Source organism: Leguminivora glycinivorella, chromosome 11 (assembly GCF_023078275.1).
Source record: "Leguminivora glycinivorella isolate SPB_JAAS2020 chromosome 11, LegGlyc_1.1, whole genome shotgun sequence".
Lineage (NCBI taxonomy): Eukaryota > Metazoa > Arthropoda > Insecta > Lepidoptera > Tortricidae > Leguminivora > Leguminivora glycinivorella.
The window spans coordinates 3,352,082-3,377,317 of NC_062981.1; the positions used below are offsets into that span (position 1 = coordinate 3,352,082).

A 25,236-nucleotide genomic window follows, 5' to 3' on the forward strand; every position below is an offset into this window, starting at 1 on the left:
AAATTTAATTTTTACTTTTCTGCAACTATTTTTTGATTATTTACTTTAGCTATGCTCGGCGTTATCCTTCGCTACGTTCAGGATTCAATACATGCACTCGTCGTAAATTTGCCATTTTGCTGCCTTGTGGCACAAATGACACAATCTGCTTATTTTCATAATGTTAACCATAAATATTATTACAATATTACGAGTTGATGAATCATTGTTATTATTTAATTATTTTGTTGGTCTGGGCCGCGTGAGACGCGGAAAAGCTTAAAAGTTCGCCGCAAGGAAGTGCGGAAGTTCTCAAGGAAGGCTGTTTTGTTTTTGCTGTGACACGTATTTTGAGAACGCTTTGTACTATTATATATTCTGTGTCTGTGATGCTACTAACAGAGTGGGACTGGCCTAACCACGTCTGCCACATGCCGAATGACTTATGGGCTAAAGCCCAAAACAACCACCCAGTGGGAGCCCCTGGAGTCAAACCGAGGATCCGGCAGACCTCGTCGGCGTTGGCGGGATAACTTAGACTCCTTTTTGAGAGACTGGCCAGTTGTCGCACAAATCCGAGAAGAATGGAAGGAGAAGGGCTCATAATAATACCAATAACAGTAATTCGTAATGAATGCAAACTGATGTATTGGTTTATTGAAATGCCAATAATCCAGTGTTGCGTGAGTAGCGTGTTTAATCTCAGGCGTCTCAGGCATTTGAGGAATGTTATAATATTGTTTGTGAGCGTCTTGCTACCGATTAAGTTTTCACAGCATTGTATGAAAATCTGCAAATTAATTATGCAATTAAAAACAACATTATTTTATGGTCTCAGTTCAATAATATATTTTGTCGTATTATTGACAAAAAATATTGCCGCTAAGAGTTGTGGAAAATTGTCGTACACGAAGTGTCAATGCGAAAATCGTGTTTGATCGATTATTTGATGGGCTTGACGTAAGATCTAACCTTGGCATATATATATGACTGAAATAGATGATGAATCTGCTACGAGCTTTAATTACAGTTAAGTCCAGCAATGACTAAGTAAAGACATTTTCCCTAAAATAATAAAATAGATTATGCCTAAATAAAACAAGTCTATCTTTACCATAGATTCATTTCATTATGTCGTATTACCGTCAAATGTGTAAGTAACCAAAACTTTATTACGAATAGGTATCATCTTCACAAAAGTATTTTATCATGAATGTAACTATTAATACTATTATACAGGTAATGAAAGCAAAAACTCGGTTTGTTCGCTTTTAGGCAGATTCGGTTCCAACGTCCCTTTTAGCAATCAAACTACAGCTGGCCAGCATTTATGTCAGTAAACATGACAAGAGTAAACAGGCATCTTCTAGGCGAGCTCACTCCATCGTAGGCCACGTCTTTGCCTTTGGCTAGTCTGTGGCCAAGAGTAAGCCCATTTTTAATAATAAAAAAAAAAACAAGGTACAAATCGCACATCGACTTATCGTTCTACTTAATTAATATAAATGTACATTACACTACACCTTACTATGAAACATAAAAACCGGCACGAAAAAAAGGACTTTTCCTGCTCTTAACCTCATTGTCGGTCAATTCACTGACAGCATTTATTCATTTCCGTTGCAACGTTTTATTTTTTTGCAATGAACCGTAAAAGGAGGATCCGTTACCGGCGCCAATCGATGTCTCCGTTTAACGGTGTATTGTGTAATACAAATAGGACAATCAACATTTGAAAATTTACGTAATACCTACGTATTAAATACTTAAGTAGGTGTATCTTCACGTAGTGACAATGTAAATTTCGAATGCCCAAATCAAATCGATTTTGGTTCCCCTCCGAACGTGGCCCCCTTCGTGCGCGCCCTATCCCAATATCATTATAATACCTACCTATCTACCTGTTTCTGTAACTATAGTAAGTCATGCCAGAGTTGAAAGAAACCCGAAATTCCGTGCTTTCTAGCCTAGATTTTTGCAAGAGTTTTTTTTTCATTCACGCTTCAATAGCGTCAGTAAATAGGACATGCAAATTGCTCATTCGGCCTCACACCCGCATGCTACATTCATGGTCTCTACAGATATTCAAATGATTGCTTTGTAACAAATGAAATAAGGCTCAAAAATGGACACTGATTTATGACTGTGACTGTAATTATCGCGATATTCGCCTAAGCTGTCACATTCAAACTTTCTCGTCACATTTACAAGTACCGAATTTTAAGTGTCAAATAACTAGACGAATATATTTGAACATCTTGAAGCATTTAGACAGCCAGGTTAATTTGTGTTTACTCGTTAAGCTGATGAGTAGGTCGAATTGTCAAATCGTTAATGAGTAAATAACTGTCGCATTGAGGTTACTGCAAGGGAAAGTGAACGCATTTTTTGCGATACATGTCGGTGAATGTGAATTATAATTTTAGCCGATCGTTATCGTCCATCTCTCCTGTATACATTTATAGAATACGTTCAAGCCCAGTTCGAAACTTAATGCTTAACCATTTAATGAGTTTATCAACTACATTATTTTCGTTTCTTTTTTCACATTTATGTTAATTTAGTATTTCGTTCTTTACAGATCCTAAACTCATTCCAAAGACAGCATGTCTAAAACAGAGAAGTCATTTCCGAGAAACTTCACAGGTAAGTGATTTATCTACTATAAATTACTTAAACCACCAATAACTTGTCAGAAGTAAATGGTAAATAGTTATTAGGAAATAAGTAATGTTATAAATAATAACCAACGGCCAGACTTACCAGTGACGGTTGGGTATAGTGACGTATGGCAGACATGTTGGCATTCGGCCACGTGCGTGGTTAAAAATAGCGTGCGAATCTGCTCGTAATCGCACTTCCGGCGCTGTTATCCGTTAGAAAATCGCAAATTTATGTCCTGTGATGTAATTTTATAACTTTTTGAGAGTTATGCTTTATTTCGTTTAAGAAATGATTTGCAAGCTATATGTATTATGTACTGTTATACATGCTGTGGCTATATCGCGTTTCTTCACCCAATATATAAACTGAATGTTTGTATGCCGATTAAGTAATTTATCAAAACATTTTCAATTCACATTTTTACGCATATCGTGCTCAATAGTATTGCCATTGCCAGCGAATTATTAAGTAAGTAAATTACAATTATTATTTTATTTGTTATAGGTATGTACAGTTATAATTATAACTAAAACGCATTCATGCATGATAATTTAAAAATGTATAATCGATTATTTACAGTTAATTTGCAATTGCCTGGCATAATTAGTTACGTTCATAATTACTGTCTAATTTAATTACCGCTAGTCAAATTGTTTTTTTTTTCGTCAATATTTTATTATAAAAATATTAAAAATTCAAATAATATATAATCACGTGTTTCTGGTAATTCAGTTATTATCTATTATATATTCAAGATTATTATTGATTATTATTATATTCAAGATATTATCTTGCTTAGTATAAAATAAACAAAAATATTATAGGTACATATACTATCGAGTATAAGTAAATTAGGAGTACGAGTAGTCAATTATAAATCAATACAAGATATACGGGCGATATAGACATATAGGTGGATTAGGGATTTAAATTAAACACCTTTAAATGTATTCGCAAATGTATGCAGGTTTTCTCACGATGTTTTCTTATAACATAGATAAAAATAACTGCAAGTATCAAAACGTTTCAGCGTCCATTAGAATAGATGACAGTTAGACAGCGAAAAACATGTCACTTTTTCCTTTGACATCCGGTCAATGGCTAAAGAAAGTGGCTAAACCAGACGTCAAATCCTTACGCTTATACGCTAAGTAAAATTAAAACATGCCGGTTTTTTTTGCATCGAATGAGGTTATTACAGTTTACACGCTTCATTCGGTGGCAGATTGTTTATCGCTGCAAAAAAACCAGTCTGGTTGGTAATTAGTCAAAATATTCTTTATTCAAGCAGGCATAAGCACTTTTAATTAGAAAATCGATCTCCTTACGAACCTTAGCAAACGTTTACAAACTTCTGTTTTGATAAAGCCAATGATCCCAAAAGTAATGCTAGACCCGTTCATAGGTATAACGCTAAACGGTCGAAATACGATTGATGAGATGAGAGACAATTTACTGTGCACTGAAATAATCCAAACCAGATCTAGATCTGCAGATTATATTCAGCTCTTTGGTGGATTTATTTTGACTACTGTACACTCGTCAAATCAATTTAGCCAATAGTTAGGCTAAGCATAGAAATGTTATGACTGCCTATGACAGTAGCTTTCCGCGATACCTGTCGTTCTTTAATGAATACTTAGTTGAATATATTTTTAAAAGATTGGCAGCGTGATTAGTCTATCGCATCGCAGCCGCAGCTTGTCTATGCTAAGTTTACAGGTTATTACTAATTGTAGTAATTGTCCATCTCAGCTCAATTACATTTAAACAGCTATTCCAAAACGGTGTGTATTTATTTCCCAATTAAATGCCCAGTGAAGCCCACGCAACCTGACAGCTTGTCTCATTATTTCACCATAAAGCCTGGAGAAAGTTCTCCACAATTGCAACTCAGATTTCTATGCAATCGACCGACTGTGTAGATATTGCTTAAGTTCATTGAATATTTTCGGGCAATATTGGTAAAATAGAATGTCTCATTATTACAACACGAATATTTTGTCTATAAATTTAGCTTCATTACTGGTCAAAATTTTAAATATCCAGTAGCCTTACCATGACTTTTTTGAGTTAAAAAATACGTTACGTTTTCAGTGAGAGTTACGGAAAATGTATGGAAAAACTGAACAGCGCTCCAAGCGGAAACGCTCACGTACTAAAATTTTCATCGGTACCATAAGTTATTAACGTGTTTACTCCGAATTTTCAATACGTTCCTAACTTTACAGCTAAGGCGCTCTCTTTCTGATTGTATGAAGTCAATAGAACCAGAACTATTTGACAGTCTCTAGTGAAAACTCAATACTTTACGTGAGTAATCATTGACAGTCACTAGCGTAAAAGTAAACCACCAATTCACTGTGATGTGTCATTACTGTCAAATTATATAACAATCCCGCAACATTTTCTCGATTATATTTGCAATTTTAAATACAATTATGACTAATATGTATTAATTTATAATATTACGTGAAATTCAAGAACAGCTTAAATGTAGCAGTTAGTCAGTAGTTCGATAAAAAGATAAACCAGTGATGAAACGAGTGTTTGATACTTTTACAAAGGTAATGAGTTATATTTATTCATCATTTTGTACTGTTTAGCTACAGTTGAGATGATTATATTGGTTGCTTTCAGAAAAAGAAGATATTATTGAAAACAATATTTCCATGCCAGCCGTATGGTATTCAGCAAACCCAACGTAGAAGATTGTTCAAATTGATAATGATTGAGGCAGTTAAGACCCCTTACTCCTTAGAGCGCTCATCAATTTCACGAAACGGCCATCGATAGATGGCGTTGGCGCTCGGTACGCGAGCACCGGCAACTCAACGCGCGTTTCAACGCAGACACGAATAATCTTGATAGTTTTGAATTAAATTGCTAATAACATAATTTTCAATTTTATATGGGGACTCTTTATTTAATTTCATATTCATGGTATGGTAGTAGTAAATAAGGTATATGAATGTAGTAAAAGTATAGTATTAGTCTACATGTACATATATAAATTCAGGTTTCCTAATTGATTGATTCAACAACCAACACCGCTGAGCCGAAACTACGAAAGCTAGAAAGTCGAAATTTGTATAGATTGCATTAACAAAATTTCGAAGAGATAAGGATCGATTATGAAAATTTACACCCCTAGTAGAGGGAAAAAGGGGGTGAAAGTTTGTAGCGGGATCAATTTGTTTTTTTTTTATTAGGAAAATTTTAGTTAGGAACTTGAAATTAGAGAATAGTTTAATAGTGATTTCTGTTTTTTAGGGTTCCGTAGTCAACTAGGAACTCTTATAGTTTCGCCATGTCTGTCTGTCCATCCGTCCGTCCGTCCGTCCGTCCGTCCGTCCGTCCGTCCGTCCGTCCGTCCGTCCGCGGATAATCTCAGTAACCGTAAGCACTAGAAAGCTGAAATTTAGTAACAATATGTATATCAATCACGTCAACAAAGTGCAAAAATGGAAAAAAATGTTTTATTAGTGTAAAGTGTAAAGTGGGGGCTGATTTTTTTTTTCATTCCAACCCCAACGTGTGATATATTTTTGGATAGGTATTTAAAAATGAATAAGGGTTTACTAAGATCGTTTTTTGATAATATTAATATTTTCGGAAATTATCACAGTTATAGTGACTTTCATATTTTTATAAGAACAGCAAGCACTTACGTCCAGAACAGTGACATTTGGTGCATTGGAACTGCTCATGATGTGTCACTTTTTAACCGTCGCCTCAAATCTGAGAGATTTGAGGCGAGGTTCTCAATTCGTCTGTATGTTTATTTATTTTTTTCATTTTTTTATGTTTGTTCCTCGATATCTCCGTTGTTACTGGACCGATTAAAAAAAAAATATTGAATGTATATGAATACAGATTGGTCCCATTTTTCTCAGAACCCAGTTCTGATGATGGGATCCTGGAGTAATCGAGGGAACTCCTCGAATCTGAAAGGCATACGTATGGTGATTTTTGTGTTTTTAAAGGAACAGCATGCATTTAGGTACGGAACAGTGACATTTGGTGCAGTGGAACTGCTGATGATGGCCAGAACGGAACTTCTCAAATCTGAACGGCACGCTTATAGTGGACTTTGGTATTTTTATAAGAACAGCATGCACTTCCGTCCAGAACAGTGACATTTGGTGCAGTGGAACTGCTGATGATGGTCAGATCAGAACCGATCTTCTCAAATCTGAACGGAACACTTATAGTGACTTTGGTATTCTTATAAGAACATCATGCACTTACGTCCAGTCCAGAACAGTGATATTTGGTGCAGTGGAACTGCTGATGATGGTCAGAACACTCAGAACCAAACTCTTCAAATCTGAACGGCACGCTTATAGTGACTTTGGTATTTTTATAAGAACAGCATGCACTTACGTCCGGAACAGTGACATTTGGTGCAGTGGAACTGCTGATGATGGTCAGAACCGAACTCCTCAAATCTGAACGTCACACTCATAGTGACTTTGGTATTTTTGTAAGAAAAGCATGCATTTAAGTTCAGAACAGTGACATTTATTTAGTTATGTTTGTTAAGCATAATTATTGAGTTTTCAAGTCAAAGTTTGTCAAGCTTCGATTTCTTATAATCGGATTCATGAGGAATTGAGAAACTCTCAAACCTTAGCGTTATACGTATATTGATTTGTGTTGCCATCAAATAATTAAAGCATTAAAAGCAGTTTTAAAAAATACCTACACATTTCTACATAATCCAACATTCGCAAGTACCTTTCACCACAACCCGAAAGGCGGCGGTTTTTTTTTTCTTAAAAAATATTAAACGTTTTTTTATGGGATAGGAGGCAAACGAGCAGATAGGCTGCCTGATGGTAAGCGATCACTGCCGCCCATGGACACCAGAAGCACCAGAAGTGTTGGAGGTGCGTTGCCGGCCTTTAAGATGGATGTACGCTCTTTTCTTGAAGGTTTGATGGTCGCATTGGTCCGGAAATACCGCTGGCGACAATTCATTCCACAGTTTAACTGTGCATGACGTGACCAAATTTGCAAAACGTTGCGTCTTAGAAACATTTTAAAGGGTGAAAATCAAAATATGTACACCGTGTCCAATAAGTTTGAATACAGCACAAATAGCCAATAAAACAAAATGAACACATAGTTACTACATTATTATTATATTTTATGAATGGCACTCTTATTTACTACATTCACAACAAATGTTTTGGAATAACTCCAGCATTAACTTGTTTACCAGCCTCAAACGCTTCTCAAACGGATCACACGCGGCACGCACCGTTTTCTTCACATTTCATCCCAAATACTCTCAATAATCTTTTTGAAATGATCTAGGTTTATGATTTTATAAAAATTTAGTCTTCAAAGCATGTATGACCATACAAAGTAGTCTAATACGCCTAAACCTGGAGGCCTGGGTGGCCACTCATGTTTCGGATAAAAAACTGCCAATTTAGTCTGAAACTACGCTAGAATACCACTTGCCGAATGTGCTGGAGGTGCGTCTTGTTGGGACACATGATACTCATTCCCAAGCATCCTTTTTAACTTTAAGGCATTTTTTTCTCCAAAACCTTGGTTTTAAAGAAAAAAACGTTGATTTTAACGCTTTTATCTGTAAGTACTGAAGTATCCTCGGTACCCATAATAGTTTATTTTGGACACGTGGCGTCTGTTTTATCACATACAGATTCTGCTTATAAAAAATAACTCGTCACCTGCGTGCCGAGCAAGTATTTTGTTGGCACTTTACCTCTTTGTTTTTCTTAGTCACTTCGGAAATTTCATGAACTTTGTGCTTGTATTTTATTACTTAAAAGGAATATACTCTTCAGTTTAAATAAGAATTTGATGGCCTGTGATCCCTATATCTTTAGAACTGAGGTAAAATGTGAGTATTCGGACTTATTGGACACGGTGTACATGTTCGTTCTAAAAGTAGCTGATCAAGCATCGTCGGTTTGGAAAGCCTGCGGTAAAATTTTTGCTCATTACTATACATATTCGATTTAAAGGGTTTTGAGATTTAGGAAATAAAACAACGCTTCATTAGATTTAATTTAATAGCATTATGTAATTATAATCTCCATGTAAGTGCAAGCAGTCTTATTTACAATAAACTTAAAAGCGGAAACAAATATATGCAGAAAGAAAAAAAAGAAGCTGTCAATACTGAATCCCCTAGGGTGGCTATGTATGAATAGCACAGAAAAGTATTAAAATAAAATAAAAACCGGCCAAAAGCGTGTCGGGCCACGCTCAGTGTAGGGTTCCGTAGTTTTCCGTATTTTTCTCAAAAACTAACCTATAAAGTTCAAAACAAATTTTCAAAGAAAGTCTTTGTAAAGTTCTACTTTTGTGATTTTTTTCATATTTTTAAACATATGGTTCAAAAGTTATAGCGATTATTTCCGAAAATATGAAAATTATCAAAAATCGATCTTAGTAAAACCTAATTCATTTTTAAATACCTATCTAACAATATATCACACGTTGGGGTTGAAATGAAAAAAAAATATCTGCCCCCTCTTTACATGTAGGGGTACCCTAATAAAACATTTATTATTATTAACGACCTTCCACATATTTATAATGAGCCCAAACATGATGGGGTTATGATGAGGAGAATAGCAGTTCTGTTGACCACCTCCTGACTCCATCATGAGAACTTGGACTTCGTCTAGTTCGATGGTGCTCGTCAGCCCAAATCTAATGAGCCCGAACATGATGGGATTATGATGAGGAGAATAGCAGTTCTGTTGGCCACCTCCTGACTCCATCATGAGACCCTGGACCTAATCTAGTTCGATGGTGCTCGTCAGCCCAAATCTAATGAGCCCAAACATGACGGGGTTATGATGAGGAGAATAGCAGTTCTGTTGACCACCTCCTGACTCCATCATGAGACCTTGGACCTCATCTAGTTCGATGGTGCTCGTCAGCCCAAATCTAATGAGCCCGAACATGATGGGGTTATGATGAGGAGAATAGCAGTTCTGTTGGCCACCTCCTGACCCCGTCATAAGACCTTGGACCTCATCTAGTTCGGTGGTGCTCGTCAGCCCAAATCTAATGAGCCCAAACATGATGGGGTTATGATGAGGAGAATAGCAGTTCTGTTGACCACCTCCTGACTCCATCATGAGACCCTGGACCTCATCTAGTTCGATGGTGCTCGTCAGCCCAAATCTAATGAGCCCAAACATGATGGGGTTATGATGAGGAGAATAGCAGTTCTGTTGACCACCTCCTGACTCCATCATGAGACCTTGGACCTCATCTAGTTCGATGGTGCTCGTCAGCCCAAATCTAATGAGCCCGAACATGATGGGGTTATGATGAGGAGAATAGCAGTTCTGTTGGCCACCTCCTGACCCCGTCATGAGACCTTGGACCTCATCTAGTTCGATGGTGCTCGTCAGCCCAAATCTAATGAGCCCAAACATGATGGGGTTATGATGAGGAGAATAGCAGTTCTGTTGACCACCTCCTGACTCCATCATGAGACCTTGGACCTCATCTAGATCGATGGTGCTCATCAGCCCAAATCTAATGAGCCCAAACATGGTGGAGTTATGATAAGTAGAATAGCAGTTCTGTTGAACATCTCCTGCCTGACTCCATCATCATGAGAACCAGAACCTCATCCTGGTCCCAAAATATAATAATAATTCAAACTCTCAACAAACTTCACGTATAACTTAAAATCCAAAATCATATGAAAAGCATGTCGAATGCTAAAATTGCATAAGGTGTAAAAAGGATCAAGATTTGTTTAGTCGCAGTTTACGGCACTTCTCGGAACTATCGAGCTGCTTACGAAAGCTAGGTGCGCCGGACGATCAAACGCAGGTCCGTTGTCTTCGAGCGCTCGGCGCAGACTGAGCGGGCTCGCGTTAGCACAGTGTCTTTTATTCGAATTTTAGGTGTTTTAAAAACATATCTATCGACAGAAAGGTATGTCTTATATGTATGATTTTTTTCTTATAGGTCAATAAGAAGTTCTAGTTTAGGATAATATTATTTAAGAGTTACAAAAAATGCAGGAATCGCAGGAAAAATACATAATGTAAACCTCTTTTTTATCGAAAAAATGGGGAGGATACGGAAGGTTATTTATCCACCATTTCAAGTAAATCTTAAAATGTCAAAGTATTAGCTAACTCGTACAGGATATAACAAATAGGATTGTGATCATTTATTACCCCAAATAACATTTTTAACAGCACAATCACGATTCTAAACGAGCTATCCCACTATGAAAATTGAAAACGTCTTCCGAAAAAACTGATTTTTCGGAAGTATAAAAAGACATATTTTAAAGTAGTACCAATTGACTTTCTAGCTTAAGATATGTACTTTTAGGAACATTATCATTTTTTTAATAATCATTTATAGTTTCTTTATAATTTTGAATGAAAAAGGTTCTATTTTGCAAAAAACGCTCGTCTTTAGGAATAAGGCCTCTTAAGAATCAACTGATTACCTACAGCAGCAGGCAGTACCAATTCATGGGCATGTTAGTTCCTCAATGCACAATACTTGTACCTATAGTCACCATAACACCATATCTCGTGGGTATATATTAGAAGTGAACCAAAGGAAAAAACTTCAAAAAAATTATCCTATTACTGAAATAAAGTATCTCATTCTAGTCAGGGACCAAACGACCTCTTTTACAAAAAGTCGTCGACATCTCTTCTAAATACCTAAAACAGGTATGGATGTGTTCCTCGTTATCTCCAGATTACGAATTGACCTGTTTTAGTTTAAGGAGGGGGGGACGGGTTGAGAAAAAGGGGGGAGAAAGATGGCGGCCGACCATCATAGATATTTATTCACATCTCGAGTCCTATGGCACCAATCTGTTCGTGCAAGGTGTCGTTTGAAAGCTTATTAAACCTACTTTAATTGTTTATAAATAACTATACTCATAAAAGTAACCGTTTACGAAATATTTAAAAATATGTGTTTTTTTATCGCGCATGAATTGCACAAGTACTAGAAAAAATGCGTCTAACTCAATAAACAATAACTTTACCGCAATTGATGTTATTATAAAATTTTCGCGTCTATTTATGCTCTTTCTAAAAATATAAGTTTCATTGGTATATAATAATATATAACCATGTAATTACGAATTTGGTTTAGCAGAAGTCACTCTGCCCGGTCGCAGAAATGGGCGCTGACCGTAGTAAAGTATTCAATATTTTTGAGGTCCTATTTTACGGATCCATATGCGAGAGGTATCGTTTCAAAGCTAATTAAACCTACTATATTTTTTTATAAATAACTATAATCATAAAGGTAGCTGTTTAGAAAATATTTGAAAATATGTGTTTTATAGACCATGAGTCGCACAAGTACCTACTGGTAAAAAATGCTTCTTAATCAATAAACAACAAACTTTTCCGGAATTGATGTTAGTAAGTACGAGTATAAGATTTACGCGGAATTTCGTGCGCTTTCTAATAACATAAGTTTTATTGGTGTATAATATTATATAACCAAGTAATTACAAATATGGTTAAGTAGGGGCCACAGCGCCCGGCCACGTATGGATGCTGACCGTCGCCAAATTTTCTATATTTTTCAGATCCTATTTTATTTTACAGGAATCTTTTGAAAGCATATTATGCGTACTATCATTAGTTCTCAATAATTTTAGTTGTAACTGTAGTAGCTAACAAAATATTTGAAAATATGCATTGGAACTGATGTGAGTAAAACATGCTTCTAGCTCAATGAATTATATTTTTTCCGCAATTGATATAATAACAAAATAAACGGCGAAATGTATGACCTTTTCAAATAATAAGTTTTGTCAGTAGGTATTGCATGAACAATTAATGTTAATTTATCCATCATACTCACTGCGCACCGTCATATACATGGATGACCATTTTTGTTGCCGTTTTCATAATTTTTAAGATTGTATCTTGGTGCATGACCAATAAACAATAACTTTACCGCAAATAATGTTATGATAAGATTTACAGGACATTTCATATGCTTTCTAAAAATATAAGTTTTATTGATGTATGATATTATACAACCAAGTAATTACGAATTTGGTTTAGCAGGTGTCACTGCACCCCCGTGACGTAAATAGGTGCTAACCGTCGCCTAATTTTATGTATTTCTCAGATCCTATTTTAGCGATCAATTTGTGAGAGGTATCATTTGAAAGCATATTATGCGTACTATCGTTACTTTTTAATAATTTTAGTCGTAATTGTAGAAGTTTACAAAATGTTTGACAATATGTGAATTTTTACTGTATATGAATAGCATTCGCGCTGATACGAGTGAAACATGCTTCTATCTCAATAGATTATATTTTTCCGCAATTGATATAATAACGAAATGAACCGCAAAATGTATGGCCTTTACAAAAAATGAGTTTTGTTAGTTTTGCTTAAACAATTAATGTTAATTTGTCCACCATACCCACTGCGCACGGTCAATCGTCATTCGTCATATAAACGGATGTCCACCGCCGTTGCCTTAATTTTTTCATCATTTTACAGATTTTATTTTACTGATCAATTAAGTATATAAGTAAATTCGATACGTGATAGATTATATTTATTATGAATATACGATTAGTGAAATAAAATCTGAAAAATCATGAAAAAAGGCAACGACGGTGGACATCCATTTATATGATGGTGCGCAGTAGGTGAGCTGAACAAATTCAAATTAATGGTTTATGCAATACAAACCAAACTTATTTTTTGTGTAAGTCATACAATTTCCGTTTATTTTGTTATTATTTCAATTGCGGAAAACTATAATTTATTGAGCTAGAAGCGTGTCTTATCAATGCCAATGCTATTCATGCACAGTAAAATACACATATTACTAATCAAATATTTTGTAAACTTCTACAGTTTTGACTTGAAATATTAGAAATAAAGATAGTACGTATAATATGCTTTCAAATGATACCTCTCACAAATTTATCAGTAAAATAGGATCTGAGTAACGTAGAAAATTTGGCGACGGTCAGTCAGCACCCAATATCGTGACAGGGCGCAGTGACCCCTGCTAAACCAAATTCGTAATTACTTGGTCATATATTATCATACTCCAATAAAACTTATATTTTTAGAAAGCGCGTGAAATTTCAAGTAAATTTTATAATAACATTAATTGCGGTAAAGTTATGGTTTATTAAGTTAGAAGCATTTTTTATCTGTATATGTGCAACTCGTGCTCGAAAAAAAACTCATGTTTTCAAATATTTTGTAAACAGCTACCTTTATAACTATAGTTATTCAAAAATAATTATAGTAGATTTAATTTGCTTTCAAATGATACCTCTTACATATGGATCCGTAAAATAAGAACTTAAAAATATTGAATACTTTACTACGGTCAGCGCTCATTTTTATGCGACCGGCGGAGTGACCACTACGAAACAAAATTCGTAATTTAATGGTTATATTATCACTTACCAATAAAACTTATATTTTTAGAAAGCTCATGAATAGTCGCGTAAATTTTATAATAACATCAATTGCGGTAACGTTATTGTTTATTGACTTAGAAGCATTTTTTACCAGTACTTGTGCGATTCATGCTCGATAAAAAACACATATTTTCAAATATTATGTAAACAGCTACCTTTAATATTATAGTTATGTATAAACAATTATAGTAGGTTTAATTATCTTTCAAACGATACCTCTCACATATGGATCCGTAAAATAAGACCTCAAAAATATTGAATACTTTACTACGGTCAGCGCCCGTTTATGCGACCTGGAGGATAACCCCTGCCAAACAAGATTCTTAATTACATGGTTATATATTATCCTATACCAATGAAACTTATATTTTTAGAAAGAGCATGAATAGACGCAAAAATTTTATAATAACATCAATTGCGGTAAAGTTATTGTTTATTGAGTTAGACGCATTTTTTACTAGTACTTGTGCAATTCATGCGCGATAAAAAAACACATATTTTCAAATATTTCCTAAACGGTTACTTTTATGAGCATAGTTATTTGAAAACAATTAAAGTAGGTTTAATAAGCTTTCAAATGACACCTCGCACGAACAGATTGGTGCCATAGGACTCGAGATGTGAATAAATATCTATGATGGTCGGTCGCCATCTTTCCCCCCTTTTTCTCGACCCGTCCCCCCCTCCTTAAACTAAAACAGGTCAATTCGTAATCTGGAGAGAACGAGGAACATATTCATACCTGTTTTAGGTATTTAGAAGAGATGTCGACGAAAATCGTGAAGGAGACGACTTGTGGCCAAATTGGCTCTAGACTATTCTGTGACTTTGTTTATTTTGTAATATTCTTGAGTAACAGGCTAAGTATTTAATTAATTGATGTGAAACGAAAACTAAAAACCTAAAATTCAGCGTTTTCGTACATATCAAACATCAATTACAACGACATCGACATAGATAACGACAAAGTCTAAGGTAAGGTATAGAACTTTTGAAGGCGATAAGCCATTATGGGGTGTATATGAAGATTATAATTTGATACAAAAGTGAGTAGAAAAAGCATTTTGAAACAAGTAAAAATTGTATATCAAATTTTTTGGCAGGGCACGTAGCCAAATGCACAAACGATTATGATTAACATCGTTATCGTAGCTTAGCTATCTCTATCACTTTTCCGTGAGCGTCAGAATGGCGGGTGTACATCAAGCAATCCTGGTGTGGTATACGTCAGGAGTTAGTGCTAGCAATGTGCCAAATGTGCGCCAAAATTCGAGCAATGTGCTCTTTGAACTCCAGAGATATTTAAGAAATTAATGACACCCGCCATTCTGACGTCAGGTTGGCGGGTGTACTTTCAGTTCTAGCTAATGGCTGCCTACTCAAGAGTGAAAGTACTGCCTGAGGTTAGTGCTCGCAATGTGCTTCCACATGTATGAAACACAAACTAATTCAGAGAACCGTTGAAGAGTAATATGGGATTGAATAAATATGTCTATGAGTATCACTTTTTTGTGAAAAGCGCCTGCATGTTAATGCTGCATTGCAGGCAATGAACATTGCTATTTTATTTCAGCAGGCGTTATAGATATATTTATTCAATCCCATATTACTCTTCAACGGCTCTCTGAATTAGTGTGTGTTTCATACATGTGGAAGCACATTGCGAGCACTAACCTTAGGCAGTACTTTCACCCTCGAGTAAGCAGCCATTAGCTAGAACTGGAAGTACACCCGCCAACCTGACGTCAGAATGGCGGGTGTCATTAATTTCTTAAATATCTCTGGAGTTCAAAGAGCACATTGCTCGAATTTTGGCGCACATTTGGCACATTGCTAGCACTAACTCCTGACGTATACCACACCAGGATTGCTTGATGTACACCCGCCATTCTGACGCTCACACTTTTCCGTATTGACATGACAGAGCTAGACTGAATTTCGATCGGCGTTTAGCGCATAGATTGAAAGTCCATGGTTCAGCGTCAACGATTGACATTTCAGCTAAGTCCTAGTGTCAAAGTTGACAAAGCTAATTTTTTTTTTTTAATTTATTGGGAGCATTGGCAACTTGGCAATCAGCACAAACATACAATATTTAATACAACATACAGCAGAAGAAACAATTGCAGGAATAACAATTACTTTGTTAATCATAAAAGTAATATTGCACATATTGAAATGCTAAACTTATGACTATTTAGTAACTACACAATACAATGTTTTATGAATGAAAAGAAGTATTTTTGAACAATTACAAATTATTTACAAAGCGCCAATAGTGTGGTGTGCATAATAAATTCATAAATTATAGGGTTTATGCCTACATCCTTCAAGTTCATTTCCCGGTTCTTTGCTTGGCGGAAAATCCCAACAAACCCTAATAGGGATAGGGGTAGGGTTAGGGATAGGGATAGGGGTAATCGGTCGGCAATCTGTAATTGTAAGCAATAATGCGAGAAAGTACTTTTTACCTACCGACAATAGTGCCCAGATACGGAGCTATGTGAGTTCTGTTGTACAATATGTAATTTCCTCAGTGTATATAGAATACATACCTACTCGTACCTACTACCTACGCTGTGGTTGCTGTGTAACATTTGTATAACCACTGTAAGCATTTCTTTTTTAAAAACAATAGTAATATGAGTAATTGAAAAAAACGCAGACAAACGTCTGCATAGAAACCTACGGATCCAAATGAAAATTTTATTATTTGTATATGTTTGAATAAGAATTCTTTTAGTACGCGAGCGAAACCGCGGGCAAAAGCTAATTCTATATAAGATGCTATGTACCCTTTTTCTGTAAAAAATATTTCTATTTCTTTACTACTCAAGAACATCACAAATAAACAAAGTCAATTAATGAAATACTTTATTTTAGTAACAGGATTATTTTTTGGAGGTTTTTTCCTTTATTGGAGCACTTCTATACATATACCTGTGATGATCATGGCCAATAATACCATTAAGTGCATCGCGGAACAAAAACACCTATAAATTGGTACTGCTCCCCTCTGCTGCCCTAAGGTTTTGAGTAGCGTAACTGCCAGAGTGCCACAGTATTAATATCAATTGAACCATCTTCCATGTTGACTGAATACCATACGGGTTTGTTCGGAAATATTGATTTCAATCATAGCTTCCCTCATCTTTCTGAAACCAAAAACTGCTTTGAGCATTATAATCATCTCAGTTGTAAATAGTACAATATGATGGCCAAAAATAACTCATTACCTTATTTGATTTGTTCACTGGTTTATCTTTTTATTAAATTTTAGCTAATCTTGAATTTCACGTAATATTATAAATTAATGCAATATGTTAGTCATAATTTTATTTAAAACTGCAAATATAATTGTGAAAATTCCGTGTGATTTTTGTATAACTTGACAGAAATGTCACGTCAGAATGACTTTGCCTATGGTTTGAGGCCTACTACCGAATACCGAAGTTATCGACATGTGGACATGAGTCTCTTTTACTCTTATCAGTATAAAGTGAAAGAGGAAGAATCCCTCAGTGCGTATGTTTCGAAATTTGCAGTAGACCCTATATTGACAGATTTCGATAGGTAAATTACATTTACTTATGATTTTAGTTCCATCGCGTAAACACCAGAGGCGTAGCATTCGCCTATAGTTCTTTCTCCGTTTATTGATAAACTTAGAAAGGGATAGAAGCAGCTTCTTTGGCGTGAAGTTAGGCACAATATATTGTAAACAAACGTAAACTCACTTACTTTCTGAGTAAAGTAATACGGGTCTCACTTGGGCAGCCCATGGTAACGGTACAGTTACTAAAACGCGTAGAATCCTCGACGTACGAGGTTTTTATCGCTTCGGCATTGCACGGAGTTTTCTATTCAAGAAGTGGTTAATCAGAGTTTTCAAGGGTCGACAAAGCATAAGTGGCTCTTAGGATCCTGGATGTTGCTTAACGTCCATGAGAGATGAGCATCGCTGACATATTTCCAATTTCCAAGGACTCATTTTTGGCGGTGTGAATTATTTTTATACCACAACTACCACAAGATAACAACACGAAGAGTTACTTTACTTACTGGATTGTGAACTCGTAGGTACCACCCGGAAAGCTAAGCACGTACAAAATTAAAAGCAAGATCTCTTAAAAAGATCCCAGCTTCGTGAATAACGTAAATTCTCTGATAGTGCCAACAGTTAAGTACCAATTAAATTTAGCGAACAATGCCAAGAATCTTTCCGGCCTTTCCGCGCAATAGGATATAATTTACTGCGCACACGTTGAACTATTCTTCCGGTTCATGAACACGAGTGTATTGGTTTTTACTACTGTAATCTAATCTGATCCTGGTATTCTATACTAGACTTAGAATACTTTAGATGTACGTTTATCATGAGTACACCGTACACACTTTAAGTTTACATCAGAGACTGCGTGCACGGTTATAAATAACTTTGTTAAACAATCTCATAATAATTTGTCCAAAGATTTTGTTCAGATAAATTGCAATTATTGTCATGTTTAAAAGGTCACATTTTTATTGCAAAAGTCACATTTTTGTCTTTCCATTACAAAACAAATAGAAAGTGCGGCCAAAACATAAGTCACACATTGTCGCGTATATTTTGTACAGATGAGAGCCAAAAGCCACGAATAATAAAATCCTAATACCGCATATAACATTCAGATAATTAATTTGTTTGAATTTGGACTCAAATGGCTGTCAGTTCAGTTCTAGTAGAATTTATAACGGCCATATGTGTCGCTTAACTTCAAACTTGGGTAAATCCATTCTTCTGTAAGGTTTATTATCTTTCAGATCAATATTATATTTTTTATGTATTTAACCATTATTTAACTTTAAAGCAGAATGGATTTACTCAAGTCTGAAACTAAGCGACACATATATGGAACAATATGCCTAAAGGGGTGTCTTGTGATTGTGACAACCTGTGGAAAAATATTTCATGTAGTTTGTAATATTTGAAGTATTGATAGAACCTTATTTAATCACATGACACTCCAAATTCACCACCTTTATTAGTATTCAACGCAAGTATCAAGACTGTTTATTCCGCGATTTCCGCGTCAACCGTCAAATAATCCGATTAGAATTTAGCAAATCAAATGTCAATTTCATGAGGTTACAGGAAAATAATCAGCCTTGTCCTCGGTACGTGTCGTTTACATACATAATACTTTGTATGTTTCACACATATGTGTATGAGTGTGTATGAGTCACTCGTTGAGGCGTGTGTAAGGAAATGGTTAATAAATCCCTGGCATGTCATTTATGCATTGATGCAATAGTTCCATGACCCGTGCTCTCAGTTTATTTCCATTGTAAATGCAGGTACCTACATAGTAGTGCACTGAGGATAAAAGGTGTTCTATTTAGGTTTGTTGAGTAACATATATGCCTGAATATCTTCAAATCATCCTTTGGACTTACTTAAACCTTATTCTTTTTAGTTTGCACAAGTTCCAGAATTTGCAACGGCTAAGTCGTGTTAACTGAAGTCACTGAAGAGCAGATTCGATTCAGGACAATCAGGCCTTGTTCACTAGACTGAGCTTGAGTACTAGTTTCTTTTGAACATGTCCTCGATTTCAATGTAAAATCACGAATGAATTTATTCAGCCATCCAGACACGGCACTTAAGTAGAAAAACAATTTTAAAAAATTGGCGCGAAGGGTTATTTATTATTCCTTTTTTATTGTACTAGAAAACTTGTTCGACAGACTGTATCTAATTCAATGCAAACTTTACACAAGGAAATAGCCAATACAATTATATACTATGTTGTAGAGATAGGCCGAATATGGACTTTGCCGAATACGAATATTCGGCCGAACATTCGGTTCAGCTCTTACCGAACCGAACATTCGGCCGAATATTCGGTTACGCCATATTGAGAAAGCGGATGTTAAGATTAAAACTATTATATGATTGATAATGGTTACATATGTTACTAGAACTACATATGTTATTACGATTTAGTGGATTTGACTAAAACTTAGTTAAAACAACTCTAAACTCTTCTCAACTCTTAAACTACGATTTTTTCAACCTTGTATTTGTATTTTGACGCATAGGCAATTATCTCTTTTTAGTAGTTCCCAAAAAAGCTACTAAAATAGGAGCTGTTATCCAAAGGAATACATAAGATCTTCATTATTTTTTTTACTTTGTTTATTCGGTAAATATTCGGCAAAGCAACCGAATTATTCGGCCGAATACGAATATTGAAAAACTTGCCGAATATGCCGAATACCGAATATTTACCGAATATTCGGCCCATCTCTACTATGTTGTAATGCAACTACACATATACAATCATCTCATCTTCCACGATTCTTGTACAGGGCTAGCACATGACCAACGTGACAGTATCTCGCCGCGACATATCGTCACTACTTTTAAAAAACTTGTATCTTCGTCTGTCAATGATAAGAATTGTAGTAAGTATGTATGGAATGTATATAGACTTACTGCGTTTTAACTTTGAGGAACAGCGTGAGATACGAGATTTTTTAAAAGTAGTGACGATATATTTTATGTCGCGGCTACATAATCTTGGTGCTTGCTCACAATCATGTGCTTAGCCCTGCTGTAATCCATCTTTATTGAACCAATTTGCCTGTCGTAAGCGGATGCTCTGACTGTTAATCTTAGCAATTTATCAAATGGTTTGTTGCATTATGATACATACTACCAACACCAACACAAAAGTAGACGTCATCATGTTTGAAACGTCATAACCCATAGGCCATAAATATTAACGTACCTAATAGTGGCAGTACAAACCAAAAAGTACTTAGTTCAAAAGCCCAGCTTTTCTCAAGTATCAAGATTTTCAATCAGATGCAGCCATGCAGACTCATTTGAGGATTTCTCACTCACACTGTTGCTATTTTGCTGTCGGCCAATTAATACGTCTATGACTCACTTTAATAATATAATCTGTTCTTTACGTTATCTATGGATTAGCATGCGGTCTACACATCTCATAGCTAACGGTAGAGCCGGTTCTACAAGTTGCTGGATGGTCTATGGTTTTCTAAAAATAGGTATCATATGTTTTTCAAGCGGTCTGTGACGTCACTTCAGTCGATTAGGAAATTCTGTTCTATTATTAATCATTATGACTGTCTACTACTGGAAAGCGATTTCTACAGTGCAACGTAATTAAGTATAGGAAGCGCATTTAATAATTTGTATAGATTAATTTTCTAGTGTCTACAATTTGGCCATGGGTGTAACGTAACTCAAGTTAACTCAACCAATTGGAACCCTAGGCTACCAGACAAGCAGTAAGAGATTTCTTACAATCTGATTTATAACGTCACTGTGACATAGTTCTACAGTGGCCTAGGGTTCCAATAGGTTGACTGTACCTTACAATTTGATTATACTCGTAAAATTGTAAAACATAAAGCAAAATTTGTCAAAGTAGACCCCATGCAGGCATGAGCCATGCTGAGATAACTTAATGAGGATGGCGATGAAAGAGAAGAGTGAATTTCCTCGTAACATTGCCATACGAAATTGTTGCCATATATAACAATTTCGTATGACATTGTTTGAGTTTTTTTTTATTTAAGTTCTACAATTTTATCTCTGTAAGCGCGTTGCTGTTTGTCCATAACTTATCTGTAGAGACTGCACCTACGCACAGTTAATTGCGAAGAGGGTAACGGTCTTGTGCTAACTCATATTCCCTTTGTCGGCAGTTTTACTGCTTTAGTGGTTATGAACGCGCAAGATTTTCAGTTTCTATACCTTTGCATTTCAATAACATTTTACGAGTATATCTTATACATGTATACGTTTGCAGGCCGGTTTTCTGTTTGATGTAAAATTGTTAGAAGATTCAATAAATGCATAAGATTAGGATAGTGGCCAAGAGTAAGCCCATTTATAATTGAAAAATAACCTAACCACAAAATTAAAATTTTGAAAAAAACCCCGATCGCGACATAGTAGACCGATTTTCATGAAAGGTGGCTAAGAGCACTCCCGACTTACTCGGCTTTCAGACAAAAAAAACTAAATCCAAATCGGTTCATCCTTTCGGGAGCTACGATGCCACAGACAGACACACACACATACAGACAGACATACATACAGACACACACAGCCAGACACGTCAAACTTATAACATCCCGTCGTTTTTGCGTCGGGGGCTCGGGGGTTAAAAATAGTTATTATGATAAGACGATACTCGAAGTCTCGAATTTCCTCCCGAAGTCGAAGGTGGTTATCGGCAACACCAAAATGTCCGAAACCGTCATCCAAAGCCACTCCCATTCAATCAACTGCGCCAACTGGCGCCAAGTCCATTATTGTGTACTCGCAAGAGTAAAGCCTGCGTGCGTAGCCGAATGCACAAACGCTCACGAAAAGAAACGCTCGTAGATATCTATCTCTATCGCTCTTGCGTATTGACGCAACAGAGCCAGACTACCTTTCGCGGCGTTTCTATTTAGTTTTACGTCGTAGAAAATTTAAAAATACCATTGGGCTACGGGGCCAGACCAGAAATATATGACTAGTTATTCTCAAAAGGGCGCTGTTATTCTGATGTATGCGGTGTCACTTCAGTATAGTATGAAGAAATTACTTGTAATGAAATTCCGCAACATGGCGCATAGTCATATATTTCTGGTCAGGCTTTATTTGATTCTCTATTCAATTCATTATTTTTTTTTAAATTATAAATAGGCTTACTCTTGGCCACAGACTAGCCAAAGGCAAAGACGTGGCCTACGATATAAGCCCGCGTTGGGATACCCCCATTTGCCAGAATTTCATTTGCCATAATTTTATTTGCCATCCTATTCAATAATCATAATATTGTTTCTCATAACATCTTATGCCATAATCATTGTTTACTATATTAATCTAGTGCCAGAAACTTTGTTTCCCATAAAGTCAGTTTCCATAATGTCATTTGTCAGAATCATCGAAATCCGTAATTACCACATTCCATACCATCATTTGTCATACAAATTAGCGTCCAGAAAAGTCAATTTCCATAATGTGCTTTGGCAGAATCGAAAACTACTATAATAGGTACTAGAAAGACTAGAGAATGAAACTGCTATCAGAAAGTAGGTTAGATTAGGATAGAACTGTGACCCCCTGGAAAATGAAACTGCTATCAGAAAGTAGGTTAGGTTAGGTTAGAACTGTGAACCTCTGGAAAAGGAAACTGCTTGAAAAGTAGGTTAGGTTAGGTTAGAACTGTGACCCCCCGGAAAATGAAAATACTATCAGACAGTTAAGTAGGTTAGGTTAGGTTAGAACTGCGACCCCCTGGAAAATGAAACTGCTATCAGAAAGTAGGTTAGGTTAGGTTAGAACTGTGACCCCCTGGAGAATGAAACTGCTGGAAAAGTAGGTTAGGTTAGGTTAGAACTGTGACCCCTGGAAAATGAAACTGTTATCAGAAAGTAGGTTAGGTTAGGTAATAATATGGGCAACAATTAATATGGCAATAATTGCTTATGGCGTTTGAATATTTTATGAAACCATATTATTGCACTTAATAATATGGCTAACAAATAGTATGGCATTGTATGATTATGGAAGGCAATATTCGGATAAACAACGAGTATGTCATATGATTTTTATGGTAAACAAATCATTCGGGCAAATGAAATTCAGGCAAGTTAGATTCGGGCAAATGAATATTATGTTAAATGACTGTCGGGCAAACAATAGACAACCGCCAGCGTTCCCACTTAAGCGTCGCGTGTCTCGGGGCGCGCAACGGACGTCCGCGCCACGCCACCTGAGTGTAATTCAAAAAACGTCTCCTCAGTACATTTTGTATACGAAGGACGTAAGACGCGCCCCAGGTGGCGTGGCGGCGGCGTGGCGCGCGCCGCGCCGCTTGGCGGCGCGTCTTACGTCCTTCCTATACAAAATGTACTGAGGAGACGTTTTTTGAATTACACTCAGGTGGCGTGGCGCGGACGTCCGTTGCGCGCCCCGAGACACGCGACGCTCTGATGTGGCCGGTCCCTAAGGTAGTCTCTTTATCAGCAGGCATTACGATGGACGAAATATCCCACGTGACATCCAGCGTCACGCGTAATTTTGTCATTTATCACGCTGCTACGTCGATAAGCCCAACACTTGTTCTATTGCGCACTAGACTTATCGTAAGTTTCAAAACTGGAACTCTCCTATTGATAATCCTACATTTCCTGGTGATCAGTTATTTTCCAACCTATTTTAGAACCGTTAGGCTTAGAATAAATTTAAAAGTGGAAAATGTCTGCCCTGGGTGAGACTTGAACTCACGGCCTCTGGATCGATACTCCAGCGCTCTGCCAACTGAGCCACCAAGACTTCAACCAAGCCAGCGAAATAAAAAAATTAAATTTATTCTAAGCCTAACGGCATCGATTGCAGACGTTTCTGCTAATCAGAAGTTAAAATTTAGCATGGTTAGCGCATCGTAACTGGTGAATTTCCAATATGACTTGGAACTCCGGTTGCCGTTTAAGAAGTTTAACACTCTTACGGTAGATGTCGCTACGGGTCCCATTGACCTTAGTAGTGGAAAACTTCGCTGGCTTGGTTGAAGTCTTGGTGGCTCAGTTGGCAGAGCGCTGGAGTATCGATCCAGAGGCCGTGAGTTCAAGTCTCACCCAGGGCAGACATTTTCCACTTTTAAATTTATTCTAAGCCTAACGGCATCGATTGCAGACGTTTCTGCTAATCAGAAGTTAAAATTTAGCATGGTTAGCGCATCGTAACTGGTGAATTTCCAATATGACTTGGAACTCCGGTTGCCGTTTAAGAAGTTTAACACTCTTACGGTAGATGTCGCTACGGGTCCCATTGACCTTAGTAGTGGAAAACTTCGCTGGCTTGGTTGAAGTCTTGGTGGCTCAGTTGGCAGAGCGCTGGAGTATCGATCCAGAGGCCGTGAGTTCAAGTCTCACCCAGGGCAGACATTTTCCACTTTTAAATTTATTCTAAGCCTAACGGCATCGATTGCAGACGTTTCTGCTAATCAGAAGTTAAAATTTAGCATGGTTAGCGCATCGTAACTGGTGAATTTCCAATATGACTTGGAACTCCGGTTGCCGTTTAAGAAGTTTAACACTCTTACGGTAGATGTCGCTACGGG

The 25,236-nt window shown here is 36.5% G+C and overlaps 1 protein-coding gene across 1 annotated transcript in view; it reads left to right on the top strand.

Moving 5' to 3' along the window:
- LOC125231122 (sialin) overlaps nt 1-25,236 on the top strand; it is a 90,871-nt gene that overhangs the window by 1,515 nt on the left and 64,120 nt on the right. Inside the window, exon 2 of the mRNA XM_048136480.1 lies at nt 2,561-2,625. Within this exon, the coding sequence (XP_047992437.1) occupies nt 2,586-2,625 (40 nt within the window). The 5' untranslated portion in view covers nt 2,561-2,585. The remainder of the gene's footprint in view (nt 1-2,560; nt 2,626-25,236) is intronic.